The sequence below is a fragment of the Pimephales promelas genome, chromosome 19 (genome assembly GCF_988280905.1).
Source record: "Pimephales promelas chromosome 19, fPimPro1.hap1.1, whole genome shotgun sequence".
Lineage (NCBI taxonomy): Eukaryota > Metazoa > Chordata > Actinopteri > Cypriniformes > Leuciscidae > Pimephales > Pimephales promelas.
In genome coordinates, this window is record NC_142787.1 from 11,682,613 (window position 1) to 11,708,342 (window position 25,730).

At 38.2% G+C, this 25,730-nt stretch overlaps 2 protein-coding genes across 5 annotated transcripts in view; one reads left to right on the forward strand and one right to left on the reverse strand.

Moving 5' to 3' along the window:
* The window catches only part of LOC120473977 (uncharacterized), a 139,638-nt gene that overhangs the window by 44,148 nt on the left and 69,760 nt on the right, over nt 1-25,730 (reverse strand). The gene's annotated exons all lie outside the window — the stretch shown is intronic.
* Nucleotides 4,427-24,629, forward strand: LOC120473971 (uncharacterized). 4 transcript variants are annotated; one of them, XM_089123873.1, is made up of 4 exons: nt 13,068-13,198; nt 13,773-13,894; nt 17,803-17,916; nt 23,825-24,629. In XM_089123873.1, the coding sequence occupies exons 2-4, from the start codon at nt 13,837-13,839 to the stop codon at nt 24,469-24,471; spliced, it is 819 nt and encodes a 272-aa protein (XP_088979999.1). In that variant the 5' UTR covers nt 13,068-13,198; nt 13,773-13,836; the 3' UTR covers nt 24,472-24,629. The 4 variants fall into 4 exon arrangements, with proteins under 4 accessions (XP_088979998.1, XP_088979999.1, XP_088980000.1 ...); XM_089123875.1 differs by lacking the exon at nt 13,068-13,198 and adding an exon at nt 15,125-15,206 and having other exon boundaries at nt 13,777-13,894; XM_089123872.1 differs by lacking the exons at nt 13,068-13,198; nt 13,773-13,894; nt 17,803-17,916; nt 23,825-24,629 and adding exons at nt 4,427-4,552; nt 4,917-5,027; nt 5,206-6,411.

The window sequence follows — 25,730 nt, forward strand, 5'->3', positions numbered from 1 at the left end:
TGTAAGCCGTTTCTACTGCTTTTATTTCTTTTTGGTAACGCAGTTGTTGTTAGCGGTATGAGTTGCGAGATGCCCATATGAGCGTGAGACGACGTTGATAATAAACCACGGTGGAATATCAGCTACGTCTTGAGTCTTTGCTTAACGTTACACCTGTCTACAACCGTTTAGGTGAGCTATCCGGTTCATTCTAAGTAAAAGCGTTACAATATGGATGTATTGGTATGTGAGTTAACTGTTTTGTGTTATTAGTGAAAGTCGACTATTTCTCTTGTTAAAACAAGCACACTGACAAGATAAATGACTATGGTCTAATCTTACCACAAACAATCTGTATTGATAATATGATACGTTTAGAAAAGCATCAGAAAACAACGCAGCTAAATGACCATTGATGAAACTCAAGAACAATAATACTACAGACGTGTAACGTTACTTCAAAACAAAAACAAAGAAAGACAAAGGTACTGCTAAACCATGACCAACATGTGTTTTAAAAAAGTACTTTATTTTTATTAACGATATTTACAGCTTATCGAAATGCTCTGTTCGTCGTCTCCAAAGATAGAAGGAATTGACCTCTCATTCAGACGAAGTCAATCGGCAAACCCTTCTTTACTGGCGGAGGTTGTTGAAGTGGGAATCCTTGAAGTGCTTCAGGTCACTAACGTACATCCAACAACCGAACATTTTGACTTGCCCTCTCGTAACTTCTGCATCATTGAGCTCGGACTACAAAATCGGAGCGAGAAATAATAATGGCGGATTGCTCGAAGTGTTGGTCCGGTAGTCAATGTCCTTATTTGGCAGTTCCGCTGCAAATACGGTGACGCACTTACTCAAAAACGTCATAGACAACAGAAAAATCTGAACAGGTTGAAAAATATGACCCAAACAGAATATAAAGATATAAATGAATCACCTGAAGAGAATAATTTCATCTTTTCTGTACTTATAAACACTCCAAATATACAACAAAATGCATTTAAGGGCTAAAAAAAGTGGATTTTGCATGATATGTCCCCTTTAATACAGTAATTGAATCTAAAATTAGTATTGAATGTTTGAAAAGGGGAACTGGTTTAAATGGTTATGATTGTTTTTTTGTTTGTTTTGTTTTTTGCATGTGTGAAGGGGGTGGGGGGGGATTGTTTCTATTTGTATCCTGCTACAGATGTAAAATAGTTTATGGCTAACTCTGGTGCAATGCATAAAATGGCAACAGTTATGCTAGAAATTGTACATGGTCCCTAATAAAAAAAAAAATAAAAAATAAAAAAAAAGAATTGCATTGTAAGTGTTGCATGTGTTGTTCTTCCGACACCCGTATTGATCCTCTGTTGTGTTGCACATGCTCAGTAAACACTGAGTGTTACTGTATACAAGATGAATGAACAGTAAAGCAACAATGTGAAAATACTCGTGTCAGTGTCATCACTCAAGCAGTGCATGGAACAAGAATAATAGTTCAGAAAACTTTTTCGTTGAACATAAAGTCAAAAGTTATGATTAAAAGTAATAGTTATGGTTAATCTCCATTGTAAAAATCATTAGTTATTAATTTAGTTCATTTATCTATGTCTTGTAAAGCTACGGAATGGACAGTGTCCAAAACAAATTGCCCTTCGGGGACAATAAAGTATATCAATATCAATCAATCAATATCATTATCAACATATAAAAACGGTAATACTTTATAATACAGTTCCTTCGTTAATGACTAACTACACAAGAACCAATGAGTAACACAATATTAACCCTTGTGCTGCATTAGATTTTTTAACACCGTTGAGTGCATTAAGGACCAAAAATGGCCACATATTAAACATTGCCTAAAATATTATATATTATTATTATTTTCCACTTTTACCAAGTTAAATCTTTTAACCAGCATCAGTCCTCATCATAACTACCAAAAATGTATTCAATTTTAGGATTTTAACCCTTTAATTACCAGTTTTGTTTGCGAAACCATCGATTTGTATAAGAGGAAAAAACACAAAAATGCAATTATTTTCAATAAACTAAATGCAAAGAGAAAACTTTAGATTTGGATTATCACAGTCCCACTTTGCAAAAAATCCCACTTAGCGCGTTAGAGACCAAAAATGGCCACCTATTAAACATTGCCTATTGCCTAAAATAAGGTGCATTTCCACCCATAGGGAATAAATATGTAGTGACGTCATCTGGTGGAATACACTATATAATGCAAATATAATGCTTTTGCTTCAAAATGAAAGGATGTTTGTGCAAAAATCATGTTTCATGTATTACTGACAGCCTCAGATTTAAACAACGTTTTAATGGGTTTCAATGGGCCATTTTTGGTCTTTATGGTGCTGAGTGTTACTATTTGATCTACACAGTGTGTGTTATACATATTTTGCAAAATGGGATCACATTTTTTACATGTATCCAAAAAGTCACAATTTTGCCAAATTTCATACCATTTACATTAAAACAGCCAAAATGGTCAAAGAAATTAAACTGCAAAAGACCAAAAATGTCCCTAATGCAGCATAAGGGTTAACAATCTAGTAACTACTATTAACTAACAAGAAGCACACCTGTGAGTTTCTACTGATCCTGAAGGCCTTGATTAGCTTTGCTCAGGTGTGTTTGATCAGGGTTGTTTTGGAGCTAAACTCTGCAGGGACAGAGGCCCTCCAGGACCGAGTTTGGGGAACCCAGAACTAATCAATCCCTACAATTTTTTCATGCTTCCCAAAGAAATACTGAAAAAGTTTCATAAATCTCGCTGAACGAATCAATAACCACTGCAGGACAAATGACTAGCACTACATTAACATTTTAACTGCTGCTGTAAATGAATACACAAGGTTGTTTACATTATGTAGTAGCACAGCAGACTTATGATTTGGGAAAGCTGTAATTGGCCTATGCTATCTATTTATCAACTGAACAATTTTAAAGAAATTTATTTTTAAATGGAGTTGTTGGATGGAGTTGTAAGTTGACCTTACTTGTCCTGTGAGCAATTTTCCAGTATTCCTCTGGACTGGCATTGAATCTCTCGAGTCATGATGAGTACTGGAACATGATGTGTATAAACTCCCTGTCAACTAACATTCACCAACAAGTTCTTTTAGCATGAACTCTCATTTACAAGCAGTTTTTTCACCTCGTCGGTGTTACATATGGAACAATAGGAATGTTTTATTTAAGAATAAGTCTTTGTTCTATAATCACCGGTTCTGTAATGGAATATTTCATGTTAGACAACTCTTTAATAACGAAGGTCTGCTTTTTAGGTATGCAGAGTTTCTTTCAGAATATAATATCCGGTAACTCCCAAAGAGTTTGCCACAGTTATGGATGCTATTCCATCTGGCATACTCATGCTTTTCAAAAATAATACTTTCTCTTGGAGTTCATCATCTTTGCCTGAACCTGTCAACACTCCTATTGGTGAGATGTTTCACTGAAAAAAAGGAAGAAATTATAAAGTAAGAGTTTTATTCCTTGAGAACATTGTGCCATTTAAATTTAAACATTTAAATTGGCAAAAAAATATGGTCTATACACCAAAGTTTTCCTTACAAAGTCAAAGAAATATCCTTTAAATTAATTCATAATATTTACCCAGTTAAAAATTCTTCATCACTTGTTTTGGTTATGCAATTTTACTCGGCAACTTTAGAAAGATGTTAGTGGATTTATCTCAAGCAATATCTTGAAGAATTTCTCCATGAATCCCAAAACCGTTTTTTTTTTTTTTTTGCCTGCTTTATTATAAATCTACTTATTTTCCTATGTAGATTTTACATTCACAAATGTAAGTTTTCAAATTGTAAACCATTTTTTTTGGTGTTCTTGCATGAGATAAAACATTACTTCACTACAATTTCATTCACTCTTAACCCAAAAGCACTCAGAACATGTCCTACAAACTTTTTACTTTATTAAATGTTTAGATTTATTTTCATTTAAGTAATGCCCTCTTTTTATTTTTCCGTTCCTGTTTATCATTGTCTAACTTTTGTTTTGTGCTATTATGTTGTTGTTTTATTATTATGTTGTTTTACACTGTAAACTGAACGTTTAAATAAAGCATTAAAAAAAAAGATCTAGTATGAGTTCACGGGTGGGAACCCACTGGGAAGTCACTTGACTTCCGTTACAGTGCACTTTCACGGTTATAAGGTTGGAAAAGCCCGGGTTACAGTTAACGTTATTAGGTAGCACGGGTTAAAATAGTGCAGGCGAAAGCAAATATATATATATATATATATATATATATATATATATATATATATATATGTAATATATATATATATAATGTTAACTATATAATTATATAATTTAAACTATATAAAAAAAACAATTTCTTCTTCATTTTATAAAACCGATTTCTTCACTATTTCAGTCACAGTCGATAGTTTAATAGGAATTGGTTTCCGCCAGTAGAGGCGCTCGAAGCAATGACACACATCCGAGTCTAGGAGAAGAAGAGAAGTGAGCGAGGGAACATAAACATGAGTAACGGAACACAGCCGTTCATTCTGCTCTAAATCTTACTTTTTATACCGTGAGTACATTCTTTTTATGATTTATTAGGAGAAATCTAAATCCAAATGATAATTTAGTGAATCACTCAAAAATGAACCGACTGAAGTTGTTGATTACGCTCGTGAAACATAAACTCTTTACTGAATGTTTTATTACATTACAATTTGTGAAGATTATGAGTTGTGTTTTCATTTTATTTAATGAAAGTGAATTGTTTCTAAACAGTTGTGTGATCAAAACAGTTAAAGCTGAATCGAGTGATTGTACAGTAACATCTGCTAAATGAGCAACAACGACCACAATTCACTCCGTCAGTCAGTGAAGCTCCCACAGACGTCAATGAGAGTTTAAATGCTGGGGAATATATTCCCATCTTCCCACAGGAGAAGACGAAGCAAGCAGGAGGAATTACTCCAGGAGACATACTATTGTAAAGATGGAGATTAAGGAAGAACCCTGCAGAATAAAAGATGAAGATACAGAGGAACAAATAGGTTGGTGTTTTCCTTCATTCTCTTTAATGACTGATGAGGAACATTTAACTGTCATACAACAATACATATAAAACTAGATGCGTGTAGACTGTAGTAAACTGGATTTTGCTCATTTGGGCTTTCTGATTTTGTTTTTACTGTCTTCAATTGAGAAATTCAAATGTAATGTTGTTTTTAGACCTGATGGAAGTGAATGAAGACAAACAGCATTTCACAAATAAAGATGAAAACATAATTTCACAGACTGAAAAGAATTTCACACAGAAACAAACTGGAGTCAAAGGATCTTTCACCTGCTCTGAATGTGGGAAGAGTTTCATACGTAAAGGAAACCTAAGTCAGCACATGAGAATTCACACTGGAGAAAAACCATTCACATGCTCTCAGTGTGGAAAGTGTTTCACTACAAAAAGAGTTCTGAACGATCATCTGCTCTCTCACTCTGGAGTGAGATCGTTCAGCTGTCATCAGTGTGATAAAACCTTTGTTTTTGGCTCAGGCTTAAGAACACACATTAAAACTCATGCTGATGTAAAGCCTCACTTTTGTTCTTTTTGTGGAAAGAGTTTTTCACTATTGCAAAGTTTAAAAGAGCATGAGAGTATTCATACTGGTGTGAGACCTCATGTGTGCTCTGTCTGTGGAAAGACCTTTATTACATCAAGTGACTTAAAAAAACACCAGAGAATTCATACTGGAGAGAAACCGTACAAGTGTTCACACTGTGGAAAGAGTTTTGCTCTGTCAGGAAACCTGAAAACACATGAGCGAGTTCATACTGGAGAGAAACCTTATGAGTGTTCGCACTGTGGAAAGAGTTTCGCTTATTTATCATCGTGTGCAGATCATGAGAGAGTTCATACTGGAGAGAAACCCTACAAGTGTTCTTCTTGTGGAAAGAGTTTCACCCAACTATCTAATCTAAAGACTCATGAGAACAAGCATTAAGATGAATATCTCTAAATTATCATTTTCAACAAGCACAAATAGATGTGAAGTATTGTATTGCTTTTATTCTCCCTCTTCTTTTGAAGCAGATTCTGTGTCTCATCATCAGGAAAAATCAGTGTTTCTGTATAAAGTGAACATTTACAATCCCACTCTAGAAGACAGCATTTTTGGTCGTTCTCAGTCATTTCAAGGTTATATATTAAAAATGTATTTCAATTTCAAAATATTTTTACTGTACCACAGCATATGTCATGTGTGTATAAAAGGTTCTCAGACATAAAAACATTTGGGTCATTTGGGTCAAAGTGGCCTGTAAAAATATCTTAATATCATTATAGATAAATTTTCCTTTCGGTTTCTTAATTTTTAAAGCCCAGTATGATTAATTTCCAGAGATACAGTGATCTCAATGTGGATCTATGAGTAAACTGGTTGCCATTTTCATTGACTGCACATTTTCTCAAGAACAAATAATCATAAAACTAGAAATACATCTAGTTTTTTTTTCTGTCAACACAATTGAACATTGATGTCTGAGTGCCCTAAATAGTATTTTCTAAAGTTTGTGTGCCCATAGCTCTTAAAAGTATACTTTTTTCTTAATAAACTTCTCCTTTCTTCATTTAAAGGCCCTATTTGGTTTAATCCCATAGTGTTAGCGCAGCCATGTTCTTGAAGGATAACTGGTAAATTTGAATAAACTATACTATGGGGGAAACACACACATACCTCTCATGTTGGACTGGAACCAGAACATTTGTATTTGGCATATTTCTATTTCCATCTGTGGAAAGCAGGTTACATACATGTAAGCAGTTTGAGTGCACACCTATTACAAACAGTAACACCCTCACTTCATACTGTACAGTATATCATTATAATAACAGAACACAGACCTATTTTCTCTTGTGCCGCATTTACATGCCAAACATGAGACTCTTTAATTTCTCTAGTTTTAACTTTAGTTTAGTTATAACATCAGACACCATTTCTTCTTGTGGGGTAATACTCAATTGTCATTGACATCACCCAATGAGTCCACTGATGATGACACTCATTTTGATTTGCAAATAAAAGCTCTTTTCAAAGTGCAATCCAATATGGCCTCACTTATTTCCATTTATTTTTACTTTCAATATACTGTGGTCAATGAGTTGAACAAACGCCACCTAAAATGAGTGTTCGGAAGATTTAAAAAAAAAATTATTGACAGGAGATGGTATATTCTGATGTTTACTGTGTGCAGAATTTTCCAAACTTATCGGAACATGAAGTTTTTTAATCCAACCCTCCGTAGATCTGAGAAAGCAGCGGGTGGTAAAAATCCGCCGTTATTTCACCACAGGGTGTCGATGCTTGTCTAAACTAGTGACCGCAACGCTGAAGTGTGTGAGAACAGATCAATAACGTTTTGTGAATTCGTTTTGCGTACCTACCCCAAAGTGATAAAATACAACAAAATTCTGTATCAAATTTATAGACAAGACAAGAAGTTTGTTCAGGCATGGTTTTGTAGGGAATTACAAACCTGCGCACATATATTCAAATGCACATAACTAAAGAATCAATTCTTAATGTGCATGTGGATGCCATCGGCGTTTATCACAGGTTCGCATTTAAAGTCTGTTAAGAGATATTCATATACATCATATAGTTCATATAGTGATAATTGCTTTCTCATGTTGGTGCACTGACAGCTCTAACCGGAAACACACTTGGTTAACCTTGGTTCTCTCGAGAAGAGGGAACGAGTATTGTGTAAGTTTAGCTTACGCTACGGGAAAGATTCATCTTCTCGAGATATTGAAGCCAAAAAATTATCCTTGTATTCATTGTCAACGCAGTGCCGCTGCTAGCAGACCTAGAGCGGGCATCCTAACACGCTCATTGGCTGCTCTGCGGGAACTGCACTGCCTACCAGTGAGCCCATCGGGACGTCACGTCAAAGTCCTTTTAGGCAAGTTGTGCCATTCTGGCGCCATCTTGGCAATGCCTCCGGGCAGCTATTTCGGACTAACAAAACCAGGCTCCTATCTAAATGAATGGGCAGAGAGTCAGAACTGCACTTTCATTTGTCACGGGGACGTTTTTCCCACAGGTTATACTTTTACTATGCATGCGCAAGGGTTCTCTTGTACTCTGTTGCGCGCGCTGCACAGTTTGAAACACAGTATGTGCGCGCTCTTGCTCGCTCACTCTAGATTCCGGGAGATTTGAACTAATTTTCGGGCATCATCGAGCCGCTATTAATCTGAGGGAGACACCCGGAACTTCTGGGAGACTTGGGATGTCTGATATTTACACAACGCACACATACACTGCATATCAAACCTACCGCCTTTTCAAACAGTAATGTATTTTCCGCTGTCGCAAACCTCAACTGTGCGCATGTGTTGGTCGAACCAGAGAATAGGCTTAAATGTTTCCTGGCTTGACTGTTAAAAGCAGACGATTGACTTTCCAGCTTGAGGGGCGGGACATGTGCATACAACCGTCATGTTTGGTGTTACTGGTTTTCCCTATACATTTGTGTTAAGGATTGAGGAAGTGGCATGTCTCTATATAAATAGTCTCTGGTCACGTCCAATCAAGGGCCCTCGCGTCCTCAACGCGTCCTAGCCTGCCAGAATGGGCATGGCTTAGCGTATATAAGCAGGACTCGGAGGCTAAATTCTCTGGTTTTCATCAACTGGAGTGAAATAGCGCTGTGGCGCAAGCACGGCAGGTTACGCAATACTCATTCCCTCTTCTAGAGAGAACCGAGGTGACATTAGGTACGTTCAAGTACGTTCTCTTACAAGAGGTTCTCTCGTACTGTGTAAGTTTGGCTTATGCTACGGGAACCCCTTGTCAACGCCGTGTGCACATCAGCATCCACCCCATGAGTCCTGAAACGTTTCGAGGAACCCAGATAAGTGGGAAAGGCGCATGTACATGAGCACGAGAGATAAGCGCGTGTACATAAGCGTGTTACAAGAGCATACATGCAATATAAGTACTCACAGGCAATACAGAGCAGTGCAGCCGGTCGATGTATAAGCATACAGCACATAACCTGATACAGTGCAACTCAACCGGAAGAGCTTGAATTATATGAGGGTAGTCTGTGCATGATAATATCTGGACAGAACTGACCTCTCACTTAAGCAGACAGCAGCCTGCAAGGCGGGAACTTCCAGGTTATAAAACCTGACAAAGTTGGACGGAGAGGACCAGCCCACCACCACACATATGTCATGAATGGAAATTCCGCTGGACCATGCCCACGAAGAGGCCACACCTCTCGTGAAGTGAGCCCTGATGCCCAAAGGGTATTGCAGACCTTATGCCGTGTAGGCGGCTGCGATATCGTCTATTATCCACCTAGACAGGCTTTGTTTTGAGGCGGCGAGACCTTTGGTGCGCCCTCCAAACGAATTCATTCATCCTTCTGGCTCCCCTGTGGAAGCGGATGATAAACTTGTTCGTGCAGGCTGCTGATCACGTGAGCGACCTGCAGTGGCGGCCTGCTGCGGTTGGCTGAGCGCGATTTAGGGTGGCTGCCCTATCGCTGCAAAGAATGGCTGGAATGTCTTGGCTGACCTGGGCGCTGTGTAGAGGCTCTGCAGGCGGCTGATCACGTGAGTGACCTGCAGCGGAGCTAGCGCGTCGAGGCAGAAACAGGTTCATGGGTTGCAACGTTTACTGGACCTCAGAAAAGCGGCCGACGATTCCATTTACTACTGGGCCGAAGAGACCAGTGTGGGAGAGAGGAGCGTCGAGGAAAACGGCTCACTCAGACTCTCTCATGTCAGCCAGCGTCAGCCAAAGGTGCCTCCTAGTCACAGTCATCGGAGCCATGTATCTTCCCAGGGCCTGAGCAGCAGGCTTAGTAGCATGAAGGGAGAGATCCTTCGCACTCCTCAGGTCCATCACAGCGGCTGGATCCTGGCCTTTCTCGTCTCATTCACAGAGGAGATCGGCTTGGAGGATCTGCAGGACAGCCATTGAATGCAGGGTGGAAGCTGCTTGTCCGGCGGCGGCGTAGGCGCGACTGACAAGAACAGCGCCTTTGAGACTTCGAGCGCTATCTCTTGGAGGGTGGGCAAAGGTGCGCGGCCACTGCTTCCTCAACCTTTGGAATGGAGCTGTATCCCTTGAGAGCTTGACCACTCCTCGCTGTCAGAAGCCAGGATCGAACAGCTGTCTCCTGCGGCGGGTCCTTGCACGTTATCCTCAGACTCGACAGCATTGCGGGCCTTGGCCGGATGCTGCGCGTCGATGAGGAGAGACGGAGAAGGTGAGGACAAGGCTCGAGGGAGGGACTCCGGCGAGTGCATCTTATAGGCCACAGCCTCCGGCGGCCTTTGAGAACGGCGCTTCTTTTTCCTGCGCAGTCCAACAAAGGGCTGAGAGCCTGCAGGGTCGACATCGGAAGCTCCTCACAGTGCTCACATCCTCCGGAAGAGAGGGCAAGAGCGGCGTGTTCCTGGCCCAGGCAGAGAGCGCAGAAAACGTGGCAGTCTTTGACGCTTAGCGGTGCTCTGCACGAGCCACAGTTGGTGCGAGGCATTAAAAAGACGCTCGGCTCTTTTAGATGCTTTTTAGCTTGCAATAAAAAGGATACGTCACCGGATAGCGAAGCTTCCTTCGGAAGGCTGAAAGTGGCAAAGATGGCCAGCTTACTCAGTCACTGCCCTAGCTGGCTTGTCACTGTTTCAATGGTGGCAATGCTTCTCAAGATCCAGCGATGCGTGCAGCTTCGTTGAAGAGATGAAAATCTGAGAATTCAGCCTCCGAGTCCTGCTTATATACGCTAAGCCACACCAATCACTTTCACGCCTGCAATATGTCCAAAATGCCACGGCACAGTTTTTATGTGGAGTAAAAAAGAGGGAGCATATTACGCCTATTCTACGCTCACTACATTGGTTACCCATGAGTTTTAGAGTCGATTTTAAGGTATTACTTAGTAATAAGTAATAAAGTATAACTTATTTAACATAACTATTGATTGAATATAAACCTGCAAGATCACTCCGCTCTTCAAATCAAGCTCTATTGTGTACTCCAAAATCGAGGCTCAAATGTAGGGGAGATCGAGCGTTTTACATCACTGCCCCAAGGTTATGGAATGCTCTATCTATTATTTTAAGACAAGCTCCATCACTTCAAACCTTTATATCCAGACTTAAAACATATCTATTTTCTAAGGCTTTCAATTAACACTGTAGCTTGTTTTTCTTGTTTTTAATGTTGTGATTTATGCCTAATGTGTATAGTTCTTGCAAAGATCTTTAGGTCTCTCTCTGTTATCCTGTCTTGTCTGTTGGCTGTTTCTTTAAATTAATTTATTTACTGTGTGGAAACTAAGCACATTGGTGCTATACAAATAAATTGTCAATTGTCATAATATATGAACTGTAAAACAAATAAATAATATTTAAAAAATAATAATGTAATATTGTATTATTACATAGCATATATTATCCCAAATCGAAAACATGTGGTGTGATGAATAGTATTTGTACAATATCAGCCAAAACGGATAACAAATCTAATATATGAATGTTAGTTTAATGTTGATTGGTTCCGCCAGTAGAGGCGCTCGAGCAAACGAAACAATGACACACAAGTCTAGGAGAAGAAGAGAAGCGCATAGCTTATGGGTCTGCGGCAAAATCTGAATTAAAGAAGCTTGATGTTGTTCAGGGGTTGGCCCTTAGGCTGTGTTCGGGAGCAATGAGAACTTCCCCTATTTCAGCTCTTCAGGTTGAAGTAGGTGAAGTTCCTTTTGAGTTGAGACGACTACAAATGTCATTATCATATTATGTTAATTTGAAGGGGCATGTGGAAGATCATCCAACTAGAAGTGTCCTTATTCCAACATGGGAGCAGGAAAAAATTAAGAGAGAGTCATTTAGTGCAAATATACACGAAAAGATAAAAGAAGCGGATATAGAAAAGTTTGAATTTAGTCCATCTGTAGTCTATCCACCGCACCCACCGTGGATGATAATGCTTCCAGATGTTGATATAACTTTACATGAAAATATTAAAAATTATAGGGGGGATAGTGGTCAAATGGCTATGAGATATGTGGATAATTATTATGGATATGTGCAGATCTTTACTGATGGGTCAAAACAACCAGAAACAGGAAAAGTGGCAATTGCATATGTGATACCAGAGTTTGATATTCATTTTCATGCAAGAGTTTCAGATCATTTGTCAGTGTACTCAGCAGAACTAATAGCAATTGTGATGGCGTTGCAGTGGGTAGAACAAATTAAACCACTGAGAGTAGTTGTGTGTTCAGATTCGTTGTCAGCTTTAGAAAATTTTAAATTAGGTAATTCGAGTGAGAGGCATGATATTGTGTGTGAGATATTGACTTTGCTTCATAGTATTCAAAATGGGGGGACGCATGTAAAGTTTGTTTGGGTTCCGGCCCATGTAGGTATGGTTGGAAATGAGATGGCAGACAAGTTTGCTAAACAAGCTTTGAAAGCGACAAATGTGTCTATTATATGTAAATTATCAAGGTCAGAAGCTAAGTCAATAATTAAAAAACATGTTAAAAAGCTGTGGCAAGATAAATGGGATAGGGGAGATAAAGGGAGGGGTTTTTACATGATAAATCCTGAGGTTGGTCAAGGTCGTCTGGTTGTAAGATGTCGAAGAGAAGAACAAATTTTTACAAGAATGAGAATAGGGCACACTGGACTAAACAAAACATTACAGCTAATAGGAAAGCATGAGTCAGGAAATTGTGAGATATGTAATATGCCAGAAACAGTGGAACATGTTTTTATGATGTGTAAGAAATTTAAGAGAGAAAGGATTTTAATGAAAAGGAAAATAGAGAGTAGTGGGGAAAGCTTTATCTTTAGAGATATTATGTCTAAAGCTTCCGACCATAGAATAATAAAATATGTGTTTGAATTTTTAAAGAACACTAGGATCATTGAGCGAGTGTAGGTTTTTTTTGTTTTTTTGTTTTGTTTTTTTTTGTTATAGTGATCATCAAGCACAACATATATGGAGGGTGGCGGTAGTGCGCTAAGTAAGTCCGCATCCGCCGTTAAGCAGTCAAAGAAGAAGAAGAAGAAGAAGAAGAAGAAGAAGAAGAAGAAGAAGAGAAGTGAGCGAGGGAGGGGAACATAAACCTGTCTATGACATAAACATGAGAAGTGGAACACAGCCGTTCATTCTGCTCTAAATCTGCTGTTTTTCAGACTGTGAGTACATTAATTATTATTTAATAGGAGAAATTTAAATCCATAAGGGAAAACGAGTCATTTAATTTATTGAATCACTCGACTGAAATTAATCGACTGATGTTGTTGATGATTACGCTCGTGAAACAAACTCTTTACTGAATGTTTTTTTACATTACAATTTGTGAAGATTATGAGTTGTGTTTTCATTTTATTTTAATGATCAAATGCATGTAAAACATTTAATGCATGTCATTCATATTTAATATAACGTTAAGTGAATTGTTTCTAAACAAAACACATATAGCTCAATCAAGTCAAGTATATTTATATAACGCTTTTCACAATATAGATTGCATCAAAGCAGCTTCACGATATCAAACAAAACAACAACTAAAAAAAACATCCACGTTTGATAGAGCTGTTTAAGGGTATTAATGATTGGTCAATTAATTTGAATACCCCCCTTGTTCATTTAACAATGATGCTCACCTGCTAAATGAGCAATAACGACCACAATTCACTCCTTTAACTGAAGCTCCCACAGCCCTTCATGAGTGTATAAATGCTGGGGAATATTCCCATCTTCCCACAGGAGAAGAAGCAGCAAGCAGGAGGAATTACTCCAGGAGAAACTACGGACATACTGTATTGTAAATATGGAGATTAAGGAAGAACCCCGCAGTATAAAAGAGGAAGATACAGAGGAACAAATAGGTTGGTGTTTTCCTTCATTCTGTTAAAGCGCCCCTTTTATGATATTTAAAAGGTTCCTAATTGTGTTTTGGAGTCTCTGACAACACGTTTATTTGGGGCTGCATGATTTGGGGAAAATGTCATATTGCGATTATCGAGGTCAATTATGCGATTGCGATATAATAAACAAATTGTTTCATGAGTTATTCTACTTGCTTGGTTCTAAAGCAAAATGCACACCCAGATTAGTGATAATTCTGAAATGTGTATTTCTCAACTCAAACTAGCAACAACAGCTAAATGATTGATAACACCTTTAGTGATCCATTGATGTCTGGATAAAAATGACTTAAAAAAAGATTGATTAGGTTTCAAAAAATATAACTGCTTTTAATTTAAGTCAATAATTAAATCATACATAAATCATAATAAATGTCAGATTTACCTTTGCCCTTCTTGTCTAAAAGGTGGGCCATACAGAAATTGAAGAAAGTTGTCAAACAGTCTGCGCTGCATAAATTATATATAGACTAATCCTTATTAATCCTTATTAAAGCTACAAAAATTCTTTAGTCAGAGTGGTAATTTTCTCTGATCCCTTTGTTCTTTGATTAAGTTTACTGACTGAAAGCTTTATTGGCTGCTGTCCTTTTAAGAGCAGCCGCTGTTGACATTGACAGAACTCTTTACTGATACTCGACAAAACGACATTTTGGCATAATTGTGTGTTCTTGTTCGTTCAAGCGTGAAAGAGAACCCTATTCTGATGCGCGGTCTGTGCATGCGCATGATACTGGCGCGCGTCTTTCTGGGAGTCACAATCAGGACATTCACAGGCATCGCTGTACGCTCTCTTTTGATTTGTTACGCATGAATGGTTTAAAAGCATTCGCACGAGTAACAGCGGGATCATAACACTTGCCAAAGGACGACTAAAAATAAGAGATGCTGCGTTAATTGCGTTAACAGCCTTAATTTGTTTATTTCATATAAAATCGCAGCATTTTGTGTCATATTATCGCATAGGCTTTACATCACGATTGCAATGTGATTAACCATGCAGCACTAGTGTACATGCATCAAAAGACCAAAAGCACTTTTGTTTTCTCATATGCATTGCCCATTATCACCACATTATTCTCGAACGACTCGTCCGATTATTAAGTCTCTCTAAATCCCTCCTTTCCACAATCTACTCTGCTCTGATTGGTCAGATGGCTCAGTCTGTTGTGATTGGTCTACCTCTTACAGCACATATCAGAAAAGAAGCGGACATTGCCTTAACTGAACTTCAGCTCCACAGGCTTCCTAAAGCTCAGTGATTGTACACACTGTAAGTAATAAAGGCATTAATTTTATTATATCAATCCAAGTGTGAGTCCGATGATGAATTTCGTACCAAAATGCTGTATTTCATGAACGTATCGTTAAGAAACACGGTATGGGTCATCAGTACGATGCCCTGAAAGAGCCTGACAAGTTTCAAAGCAGCGCCACCAAATGCTTATAATTCTGGGGGTGGTTAACTTATTTTCACTTATTTCCTCCTTAGGTTCCTGAATCCTTGCCAAGTCCAACGATACCAAACATGCAAGGTTTTGACTTGCGGTTTGTGTAGGGTTGTGATTTAACACTTAAAAAAAAACATTGTTTGACCGATCGAGACGAAACTACTCTAGGAAGTTTGGAAACATAGATCGTTGGCTATATGCTAATGCCAAAATGTAAAAATTATTAATTGGAAGTGGCACGAAAATGCAAAAAAGTCAGGTGTGGGTCATTTTGTATGTGTTTATTCATATAAATGTTTAGAACTCCAAAACAAAACGAGATTTTCACCAAATTACCAAATTGACACACAATTGTGAGTATAGGTAGCCTGGCATGCCAGACCTACATCAGTATGTTAGGTCTGGAAACTCTTCATTGACAGGGCTCAATCTGAGGGGCGGGATAAACGGTTGTCTTTTAAATTCTCTCTGCACGCAATTGGATAGCGCTAAAGCCAATCAGAGCAACAACGACGGTGACGTACTCAGCGGAGCAAGTTGATAAACTTTTACCGTATCCAGTCCAGCTGTCAACATTGAACATTGAAAATAAGGGAGATTTCCCGGAATCCATCCCCAAAATAAGGGATTTTTTTTTTACACGACCCACAAACTTTAAAAATAAAACACTAATCATTAAAAGTCTGAGAGTTTATAACTAGCCTAAATATGTATGAGAGAGAAAGAGGCAGTGTGTCATTAAAAAAATAATATCATAGAGAATGTTTAAATACTAATATCAGTTTACGAGGGAAACGGAGCCGGAGTAGTGGTGCTTCGGGGTGGTGGAGATGATTCGGGAGAGGTCCGTGCACCTATACCGATCAGAGCGCGCTCTGACACGGAGTAAAGCCTTTATTCTCGACTTGACAGCACGAGCGCGGCAAATATGACAAGTTGATCATTTCGCCAAAGCTTTTTTGTAACAGCGCGCGCGGCGCCGGCCGCATCCGAGGATGAACGACTTCAAACCGAATATGTCCGAGCTTGCTCTGACCGTCGCAACTCTGTCATCATTATGTTAAGCTCGCCCTCCGACTCTATACACGATGTCATTGGCCCTACCAGAGTTGAGTTTTTCCAGCTAAAACGTCTATGGAGAGTTGCTAGACCACACTTTGCTGCAAAATAATTTTTGCTGCCGCTAGGGTGTGTCTAGATTTCTAGGCTAGAGTATAGCCTCACTCTGAGGACAGACTGAAAAATAGTGGGATTGTGCCTCTTTTTGGTGTTATAGTAGAACAAAATATGAAGTTGACTTCAATACAGTATTGTGATATAAAATGCTATACTTTATGAATGCATTTATTGTTGCATAACTCGATGTGACTCATCAGCAACATGCCTTGAAGGTCTTCAAAAAGTTTCGGGACAACGCCACCTTGTGGTAAAAAGTTAAAACAAATTTTCCAAAAATGCTAATAACTTAAATTTACCTATTTTAATTACACTGGTCTTAATAGATTCCTTGGGTTACGCCGAAAACATAGATACCAATATTGCCGAATTCAGTCAAACTTCCTTCCTGTCCGCCATCTTTATTTTCTTTTAAAACCTTCTAGACCGCTGGTCCGATTTTCACCAAAATCGAATCATATCATCTCCAGACATGCCGACAAAAAGTTATGGATTTCGTCTTGATAGACTATTTTTGTATGCAGCAGCAAAGTTAAGGCATGATGCTAAAATGACTATTAAGGATTTTTCTCTGCAATGCCTTGACATATTGACACCAAACATTGTATGTTTCATTGTCAAGTCAAGTGAGTCATCTTCATTTATATAGCGCTTTTAACAATGTAGATTGTCTGATCCCACTACATCAGTTTCGTAACTGCGCCACCTATTGGTCAAACAAGTGACAAACCATTAAGTCATATTATTAGTGGGGTTTTTTTTACACCCATTTTGCCTAAAACCACGTTAAAATGTCTTTAATTGCTCATTGTTGCAGTTGGTCTGACACTCCCAGACTCCCAGGCATGGTTGGTTGTCTTTACGCTTGGGCCCGATATATTAATTTCATTATTTATAAGGTGAAAAATAAATCCAAAGTCATTTTATTTAGTGAATCACTCAGAAATTAATAGGGATGAACCGACTGATGTCGTTCATTACGCTCGTGTTACGTGAACTTGTTACTGGCTTTTTTCACATTACAATTTGTGAAGATTATTAGTTATTTTAATTAATTAATTTTTAATGCATGTAAATCATATTTTATGAAAGAGCAACATTAAACTAGAGAAGTCGAATTGTTTCTAAATACTTGTTTGATCAAAACACATTAAGGTGAATATTATTAGAGAATATAATTTAGTGATTGTAAGTATGGTGATCATCTGCTAATTGCTGGGGAATATTCCCATCTACCCACAGGAGAAGCAAGCAGGAGGAATTACTCCAGGAGAAACTACGGACATACTATTGTAAAGATGGAGATTAAGGAAGAACCCTGCAGAATAAAAGATGAAGATACAGAGGAACAAATAGGTTAGTTGAGGAACATTATGCTAAAAATTGACATTTACCAATATATCCGAAACTTCGTAGACCTACTTACATTTTAGGAAAAAAAGTAACACCCGTGTGTATTTGTGTGAGTGTCTGTGAAGATCGTAAAATGTTTCTATTACAATTGTTTTTTGCAGCGTTGAGTGTTGTAGCCAATCATAGACATGTTTCCTTAGCATGTTAATGCAATGGCCAATCAGAGGCATCTAATGGTGCTTTTAAATCATCTCGTAAAGATCGCTATTACTAGGGGTGGCATGGTACATGAAAAAACATCCGAACCGTTTGGTTCGTTTGTCTCGGTTCAGAGTGTGTGTGAGTCTCACGGTTCGACGCATGCGCATTGTAGCCTCGTGCTCGTATGTGACCTCAGACGTGTGTTTCCTTTTCACGCAATATAACAACAGTGCTAGGGCTGGGTAATAAATATCGATTTCTCGATATTAAATCTCAAGAATCGATTAGTCATCCTGTTACATTTGAATGTATGGGACATTGTCTCGCGGTTGTGCGCATCCAAAAAAATCGCAATAATTTTTGTCCATTGTTACTATTGATATGAAACAAAGTGTTAATTTTCAACTTGCGTCCATTTTCTTTAGAAATTCAAAAACATAAATATTGTTTTGGCGCTGTGGCGTGAGATCGCTCTGGCGCAGCTCAAGAGAAGCAGCAGCGCTGATCTCTCTTCAGGGTTAATAATACCAGTCACAGCGCAAAATAAACATGAATGAGCATCTGAAAGTGTGTTAAAGATAGAGTACAACTTATCGAAATCCGTATCATGTCACATTGATTCGCTCAATCAGCATTTCAACCATGGAAAGACAGCTTGTAATCAGTGTCATATATCTTCATATTTACCTCAGAAAACCTACATAAACTCGATAGTCAGCTAAAAAAAATAACTCCAGAGAGGAGCATTTTGCTAAATATATACACCATATTACATATGCATTATAATCTTAATGTTCTTCAATATTTAATGCATATTTGAATAAATCTGGCAAGTTTTTATGACGGCCACATTTAAATGTTAATATTTCATTTAATCTTCTTATCATAAAAATAAATAAAAGTGTAATTTAAGTGTTTGTATAGCGACTCCCATAGTTTACAGCATTTAAGAGATTTGATTCCCTTGAGAAAAATGGCCATTTATTGTGACTGATATCCAAAATAATCGATATTGAATCGAATCAAATCGAATCGAATTGCAAGCTTGTGAATCGAAATCGAATCGAATTGTGAAATTTGTCTCAATACCCAGCCCTAAACAGTGCACTGTGTGTATACACATGAGGCTTGTTCGACTTGAACCGGTGCTGCACAGAGCTATCGGTGAATATCATCAAAGTGCCGCAAGAGAGACGGCTCCGCATGCTTTTCAATCCCTCTCGCAGTACTTTGATGTCATTACCGATCGCTCTGTGCAGCCAAGGGGGTAATCCATCAGCCGGAAGTTGAAGCCTCGTGGGATCCGCCATTGTAGAAGAACTTCACCTGCTGTTAGCATTACATTGACTCCCATTCATTTTAGTGTCACTATGACAGCAAAAAACTTTACAGACTGAAAGCTAAATTCTCCTTTTTTTTGCCAAATAAACGAAAAGCATGTCATCAATGTCTTCTCTCTTGCTGTATCAAAATCTCACCTTTCTTTCCTCTGAGATGGTCTCAGAAAATGTGCTTAAAGGCCATGTTGCAGGGTTAATTTTTCAATGAATTTGTGCAATTTGCTTGTTGGTAATAAACATTTAAACTGTATTTTGTTGTTGGGTATCACAAACAGTGTTGTGCAAGTTACTTCCAAACTGTAATACATTAGGTATTACTTGTTACTGTTATTTAATAGTAATTCATTACCTTACAATATTACTGCCCCAGAATTGTAATGCGTTACATTACTCATGTATTACTTTTGAGTTACTTTCACCAAAATAACTAAGTAGAACTTGACTTTTGGGCTGTAACGATATGCAATATGAAACCGAAATCCCGATTCGCCACACGACTCAGATCCACGAACCTACAGAATCGCGACACACCTCTTCCAACTCCAGCGTTATTCTCCTTACCGTCCAGATCCAATGCTGCCTTATCTTTAAATTAGGCTATTAGTATTATTTGAAGTTAACATTATAAAATACGTAGAATTACACCACAAAACTAGTTGAGGATAAATTATTTAAAATTGGGGAAGTCCAGCATTATGGACATGACATTTGCAGTCAAAACTTGAAATAAAAATTCTCAGAAAATACATGTATTGAAACGTATATGGGCTACTTCCTTAAAGGACTCCAGACATTAGACAAATATCAGTCTATGTTTTATTTTTAATATTAGGGAAAAGACACACATTCATGCGTGACAAAAAAATAGGAGGCAAAATATATTTTTTGTAATTCTGTTAATTAAAAGACCGGCACTAAAAGACTGCTTTAAAACTTCCACATAGTCTGTTGCCTTTAAGAAGTAAAAGCAGACAATACACTGTAATACAACTGTAATACAAGCCTCACTGAACATGTAACGAGTAAAATATTACTGAAAATTGATTAGTAATGCCTTACACTACTGCGTTACAGCAAAAAGTAATATGTTACTGTAATGTCTTACTTTTGTAATGCTTTACTCCCAACACTGATCACAAAACGGAATATAATACGAAAAACTAGGTACTATCTATCAGCGGTCTGCAACGATTCTCCTTTCCCCCACACTGCATTGCATTACGTTACCCTGGGGAGAGAATTTCCAAAGCCCGCTTTGTTGAGAGCGACGAGTAGTAGACGAGAGTATTCAGATAGTGCAGATTATATATAAATACATAGATATAGAGAGATAGATAGATAGACAACATATATAGACAGACTAGATATAGAAGCCGCGTTTCCACTGCAGGAACTTTCCCCAGGAACTAGGAACTTTGGGGTGGTACTCGGTGCAGGAACCAGGGTCTCCCCCACCCCCCCCCAGAAAGTCCCTGCTGGCGAGGTAGTACTTTTTCAGAGTTCAGGAACTTTCGGGGTAGGACTTGTGCACTGAACATGCTGATTGGTTCTTACCACGCTATTCTTTCTGCCCGATTGCGTGCGTTCGTCCCATCCATCTCACGGTCAATGTCCGCTGATAACAAACGTCTACTTTTATATGTAGCATTACGAGCTTTCTGAATACGCTTTGGGTGCCTATCTCTTTTCTGCTGTTTTGTTAATTGCCTCGTTAGTAAACCAATCGCACACAAAAGCAACAAAGCTTGAATCTCCTCCATACAAAACTCAAAACAAATGCGCAGGCTAGGAAGAGCAGTCGCACACAGTTCACTCCATAATCTTCCCGCCCCGGACCGGTACTTTAGTATGCGGTGTAAACGCAGTAAGCGGTCTGGGGGAAAAAATGTTCCTTTAAAAAAAGTTCTTGGGAAAAAATAGTTCCTGGTAATTGCGGTGGAATTACAGATAGATGGACTATAGATGGACAAGTATAAAGAGAGATAGGCAGACAGCATAACGTTAGCAGATATAGCTCTCTCTCTCATACACACACACACACACACACACACACACACACACACACACACACACACACACACAATATAAATACATGTATAATTCCACCCCTAATAGCTAGTATGATGCTTTCTATTTCTAGATGACAAAGACAAACTTTACCAGTACTACGAAACTATGACAAAGGTTCCTGGAGCTTATCTGAACTAACGCCATGATAATGTACTGCCACTAGATATAAAGAAAACGTAGATTTTTCACTCTGTGCTATTCAATGACTGTAATATATATATATATATATATATATATATATATATGTATGTGTATGTCGTTATTGTGCACTGCTACTTGTAAGTTGTAAGTCAAACGGCTTGCCATAGCTCGTAGACTAGCTCCAGTGTTCATTGCTGTGTTGCTAAATGATAGCAACTCACCAGGACACTTCACCAACTCTCCACTCATTCTCCTCAGACGATGCATTTAATTGGCTTTGACGGCCATCAGTTCTTGGCAATTCTTCATTTGCTCTCTCACGTCTAGCAGGTTCAAAATTATACGGCTGCAGGCCATCATGCATGTTGGCTCTTCTTGCCAACTCTTCCTCATCCCAGTCAGTCGCCATGAACTGTGCGTTCAAGTTGTTGAGCTGTTCACGACACAATGTGATTGATCCGCAACATTAGGTAACGCACTACACGAGTTGACAACTCTGTAGACAAGATAGAATCGTTGGGTGGCAAACCATGTTTTGTCACGAAAAATTCACGCGCTAAAACGAACCGGAAGTGAAGCAAAACCGCACACGTGCCAATACCCAGCAAGACGAAGAACACAACACGCGAATATGGACGTCAGACAGAAACTAGTGCTGCAAACTGTTTGAGCGATTATTTGCTCTGAGAAGAAAAAAAAACGCAAAAAAAGAAAAAATAAGATTTACCCGGTGACCTCAACCCATGACTTGCTCTGATTGGCTGTAGCTTATGACATAACGTGAGTCATGCGACGGCTCTTGATATCTAGCATGCTAGATATTTTTCTGGGCTTGGAAACGCATCTGTGAGGCACCTGCGAGTGTCTTTGATGCGTTGTTGGCTCTTTCATACTAAAAGATTGCCGAGCATTCATCGGCCTTAAAATCATGTAGTGTGAACTAGGCTTAAGCTGAAGTTTCAACTTCACTTTTTATAAAAGGAGGAAGCACACTTTAGTTTTAGCCTATACCATTTACAGTGTTGTGCAAGTTACTTCCAAACTGTAATACATTAGGTATTACTTGTTACTGTTATTTAATAGTAATTCATTACCTTACAATATTACTGCCCCAGAATTGTAATGCGTTACATTACTCATGTATTACTTTTGAGTTACTTTCACCAAAATAACTAAGTAGAACTTGACTTTTGGGCTGTAACGATATGCAATATGAAACCGAAATCCCGATTCGCCACACGACTCAGATCCACGAACCTACAGAATCGCGACACACCTCTTCCAACTCCAGCGTTATTCTCCTTACCGTCCAGATCCAATGCTGCCTTATCTTTAAATTAGGCTATTAGTATTATTTGAAGTTAACATTATAAAATACGTAGAATTACACCACAAAACTAGTTGAGGATAAATTATTTAAAATTGGGGAAGTCCAGCATTATGGACATGACATTTGCAGTCAAAACTTGAAATAAAAATTCTCAGAAAATACATGTATTGAAACGTATATGGGCTACTTCCTTAAAGGACTCCAGACATTAGACAAATATCAGTCTATGTTTTATTTTTAATATTAGGGAAAAGACACACATTCATGCGTGACAAAAAAATAGGAGGCAAAATATATTTTTTGTAATTCTGTTAATTAAAAGACCGGCACTAAAAGACTGCTTTAAAACTTCCACATAGTCTGTTGCCTTTAAGAAGTAAAAGCAGACAATACACTGTAATACAACTGTAATACAAGCCTCACTGAACATGTAACGAGTAAAATATTACTGAAAATTGATTAGTAATGCCTTACACTACTGCGTTACAGCAAAAAGTAATATGTTACTGTAATGTCTTACTTTTGTAATGCTTTACTCCCAACACTGACCATTTACCCATTTATAATCGAAATTAATCTTATTCAGAATATGAATAAGTTAATTAATTTACTTGCATTTAACATGTTTTTATTTATATACAATGACTTTTGTCAGTTTGATTCAGATTCGTCTTTGTTAATAACTTACAAATTTTGTTAATAACTTACTAATTTTAATTATTTACTGGTATTGGTACTGATTCCTAAAATGTTAGTATTATATTTTATTTTCAAACTTATTTCTTGTATTTAACTTGTCCTTTATTTGAATTGTGGGAATTTATTCTAGATCGCATGGATGTGAATGTTTTGAAACATGAGTTTCGAAGACCTCATTTCACAAATGAAGATGGAAACGCAATCATTTCACAGACTGAAAAGAATTTCATGCAGAAACGTGCTGGAAAAACTGGAGTCAAAGGATCTTTAACCTGTTCTCAGTGTGGAAAGAGGTTTACAAATAAATCACACCTTACGAAACACATGAGAATTCACACTGGAGAAAGACCGTTCACCTGTTCTCAGTGTGGAAAGAGTTTCGGGGCCAAAAGTACTCTTGAAGATCATCTGCACACTCACTCTGGATTGAGATCATTCCGCTGTGATCAGTGTGATAAAGCATATGTTGTGGCATCAAGCTTAAGAAAACACATTAAAGTTCATGCTGCTGTGAAGCCTCATGTTTGTTCGTTTTGTGGAAAGAGTTTTTCACTAAAGCAGGCTTTAAAAGAGCATGAGCGTATTCATACTGGTGTGAGACCATTTGTGTGCTTTAACTGTGGGAAGACCTTTACTAGATCCAGCAACTTAAAATCACACCAGAGAGTTCATACTGGAGAGAAACCGTACAAGTGTTCACACTGTGGGAAGACTTTCACCCAATCATCTAATATAAAGAATCATAAAAAAAAGCATTGCCTAATGCTGCCTAAATGAGCATATTTTCATGCTTGGAATCTGTTTTAATAAATTGCCCATATTATGAATTTTTGAAAATTACCTTTCATGTGTAATGTAGCTGTATGTGAATATAAACTGTCTGCAAAGTTTTGAATCTGAAAGTGCAGCATAAATAAAAGTTATTGTATCTCAAAGGAACTGTCCAAACAAGTCATTTGGAGTTCAAATCTATTTTCGTGATATTCACACGTCACAACTTGTGTTACGAGCATTTGCATAATGCTTGCATACGTTCTGCGTGGACAGGAAACCTGGCTGTAGCTCGTTAGTATGGATATCATGTCGTCAAGACGCGCTGTGCTCTCCGCTGTGAAATTCCATTTATTTTCACCTCCAAAGGATGAGGCTGTGAAGTGTAAGGGCAGTGTTCCCTTAATTTTACGGACGACTGCTTCTCAAATCTCGGAGTTCAATGTGGGATTCGCAGAACGCTTGCTCTAGAAAGATGGGTCAATACTAGGGTTGGGTGTCGGTTGGGTTTTATCCGATACCAGTACCTACTCTGTATTTTTTTTAAACGGTTCCTAAGAAAACGGAACCACACGCAATTTGTCAAAAAATAATACCCCTTTTATTTACAGGGCCAAACTGGACACAATATCAACTTGGATAGTAAACGTGACGTTGCGTTCGCTGCCAAACTCCTCGCTCTGCCGACAAGCTTCCTTTTTCGGCAGAGTAATCTGAGGAGCAGATGATGCACGCGCTGATATAATATGCCCGCGCCATCAGCCAATGGATTGGAATGAATCGTGATTCTATATGGGCTTCAGACAATTGTTCTGATGCAGACAATCATTTTACACGTGAAATGCAGCCAAACCTTGAAGCGTTTTGACTTCGGCATCTTTTAATCCCCTCACTATCAGCAGACGTTCTGGGAGTCTCTCGCATATTGATATTTGGGTTGGAGGGGGAAAAAAATTATTCTTAGATTCACAGTCGATTCACAAATGTCAAATCAATTTTCAAAAATACAAATTTTCGTTCAATCTTTTTCGTTAGTTTAGCCACTGTTTTAAATAGATACCTCGGATTAGGTTTATTTTCTTCTAATAGGGTTGAAAAATAAGCAGATCTAGCCATTTTTAAAGCATCTCTGTATGCAATCTAGCTCTCCTTCCATGAAATCCGCAATACCTCTAATTTAGTTTTCTTCCAGCTACGTCTGATGAAACAAAGATTGAACTCTTGGCTAGGATGGCAAACATCTTGTCTGGAGGAAACCAGACACT

What these genes read in the sequence shown, in the direction of transcription:
- LOC120473971 (XM_089123872.1), top strand. Translation starts at nt 4,970, where the DNA reads ATGGAGATTAAGGAAGAACCCTGCAGAATAAAAGATGAAGATACAGAG. An exon ending in AGATACAGAGGAACAAATAG is followed by an intron (nt 5,028 to 5,205) that starts GTTGGTGTTTTC and finishes TGTTGTTTTTAG; the next exon opens with ACCTGATGGAAGTGAATGAA.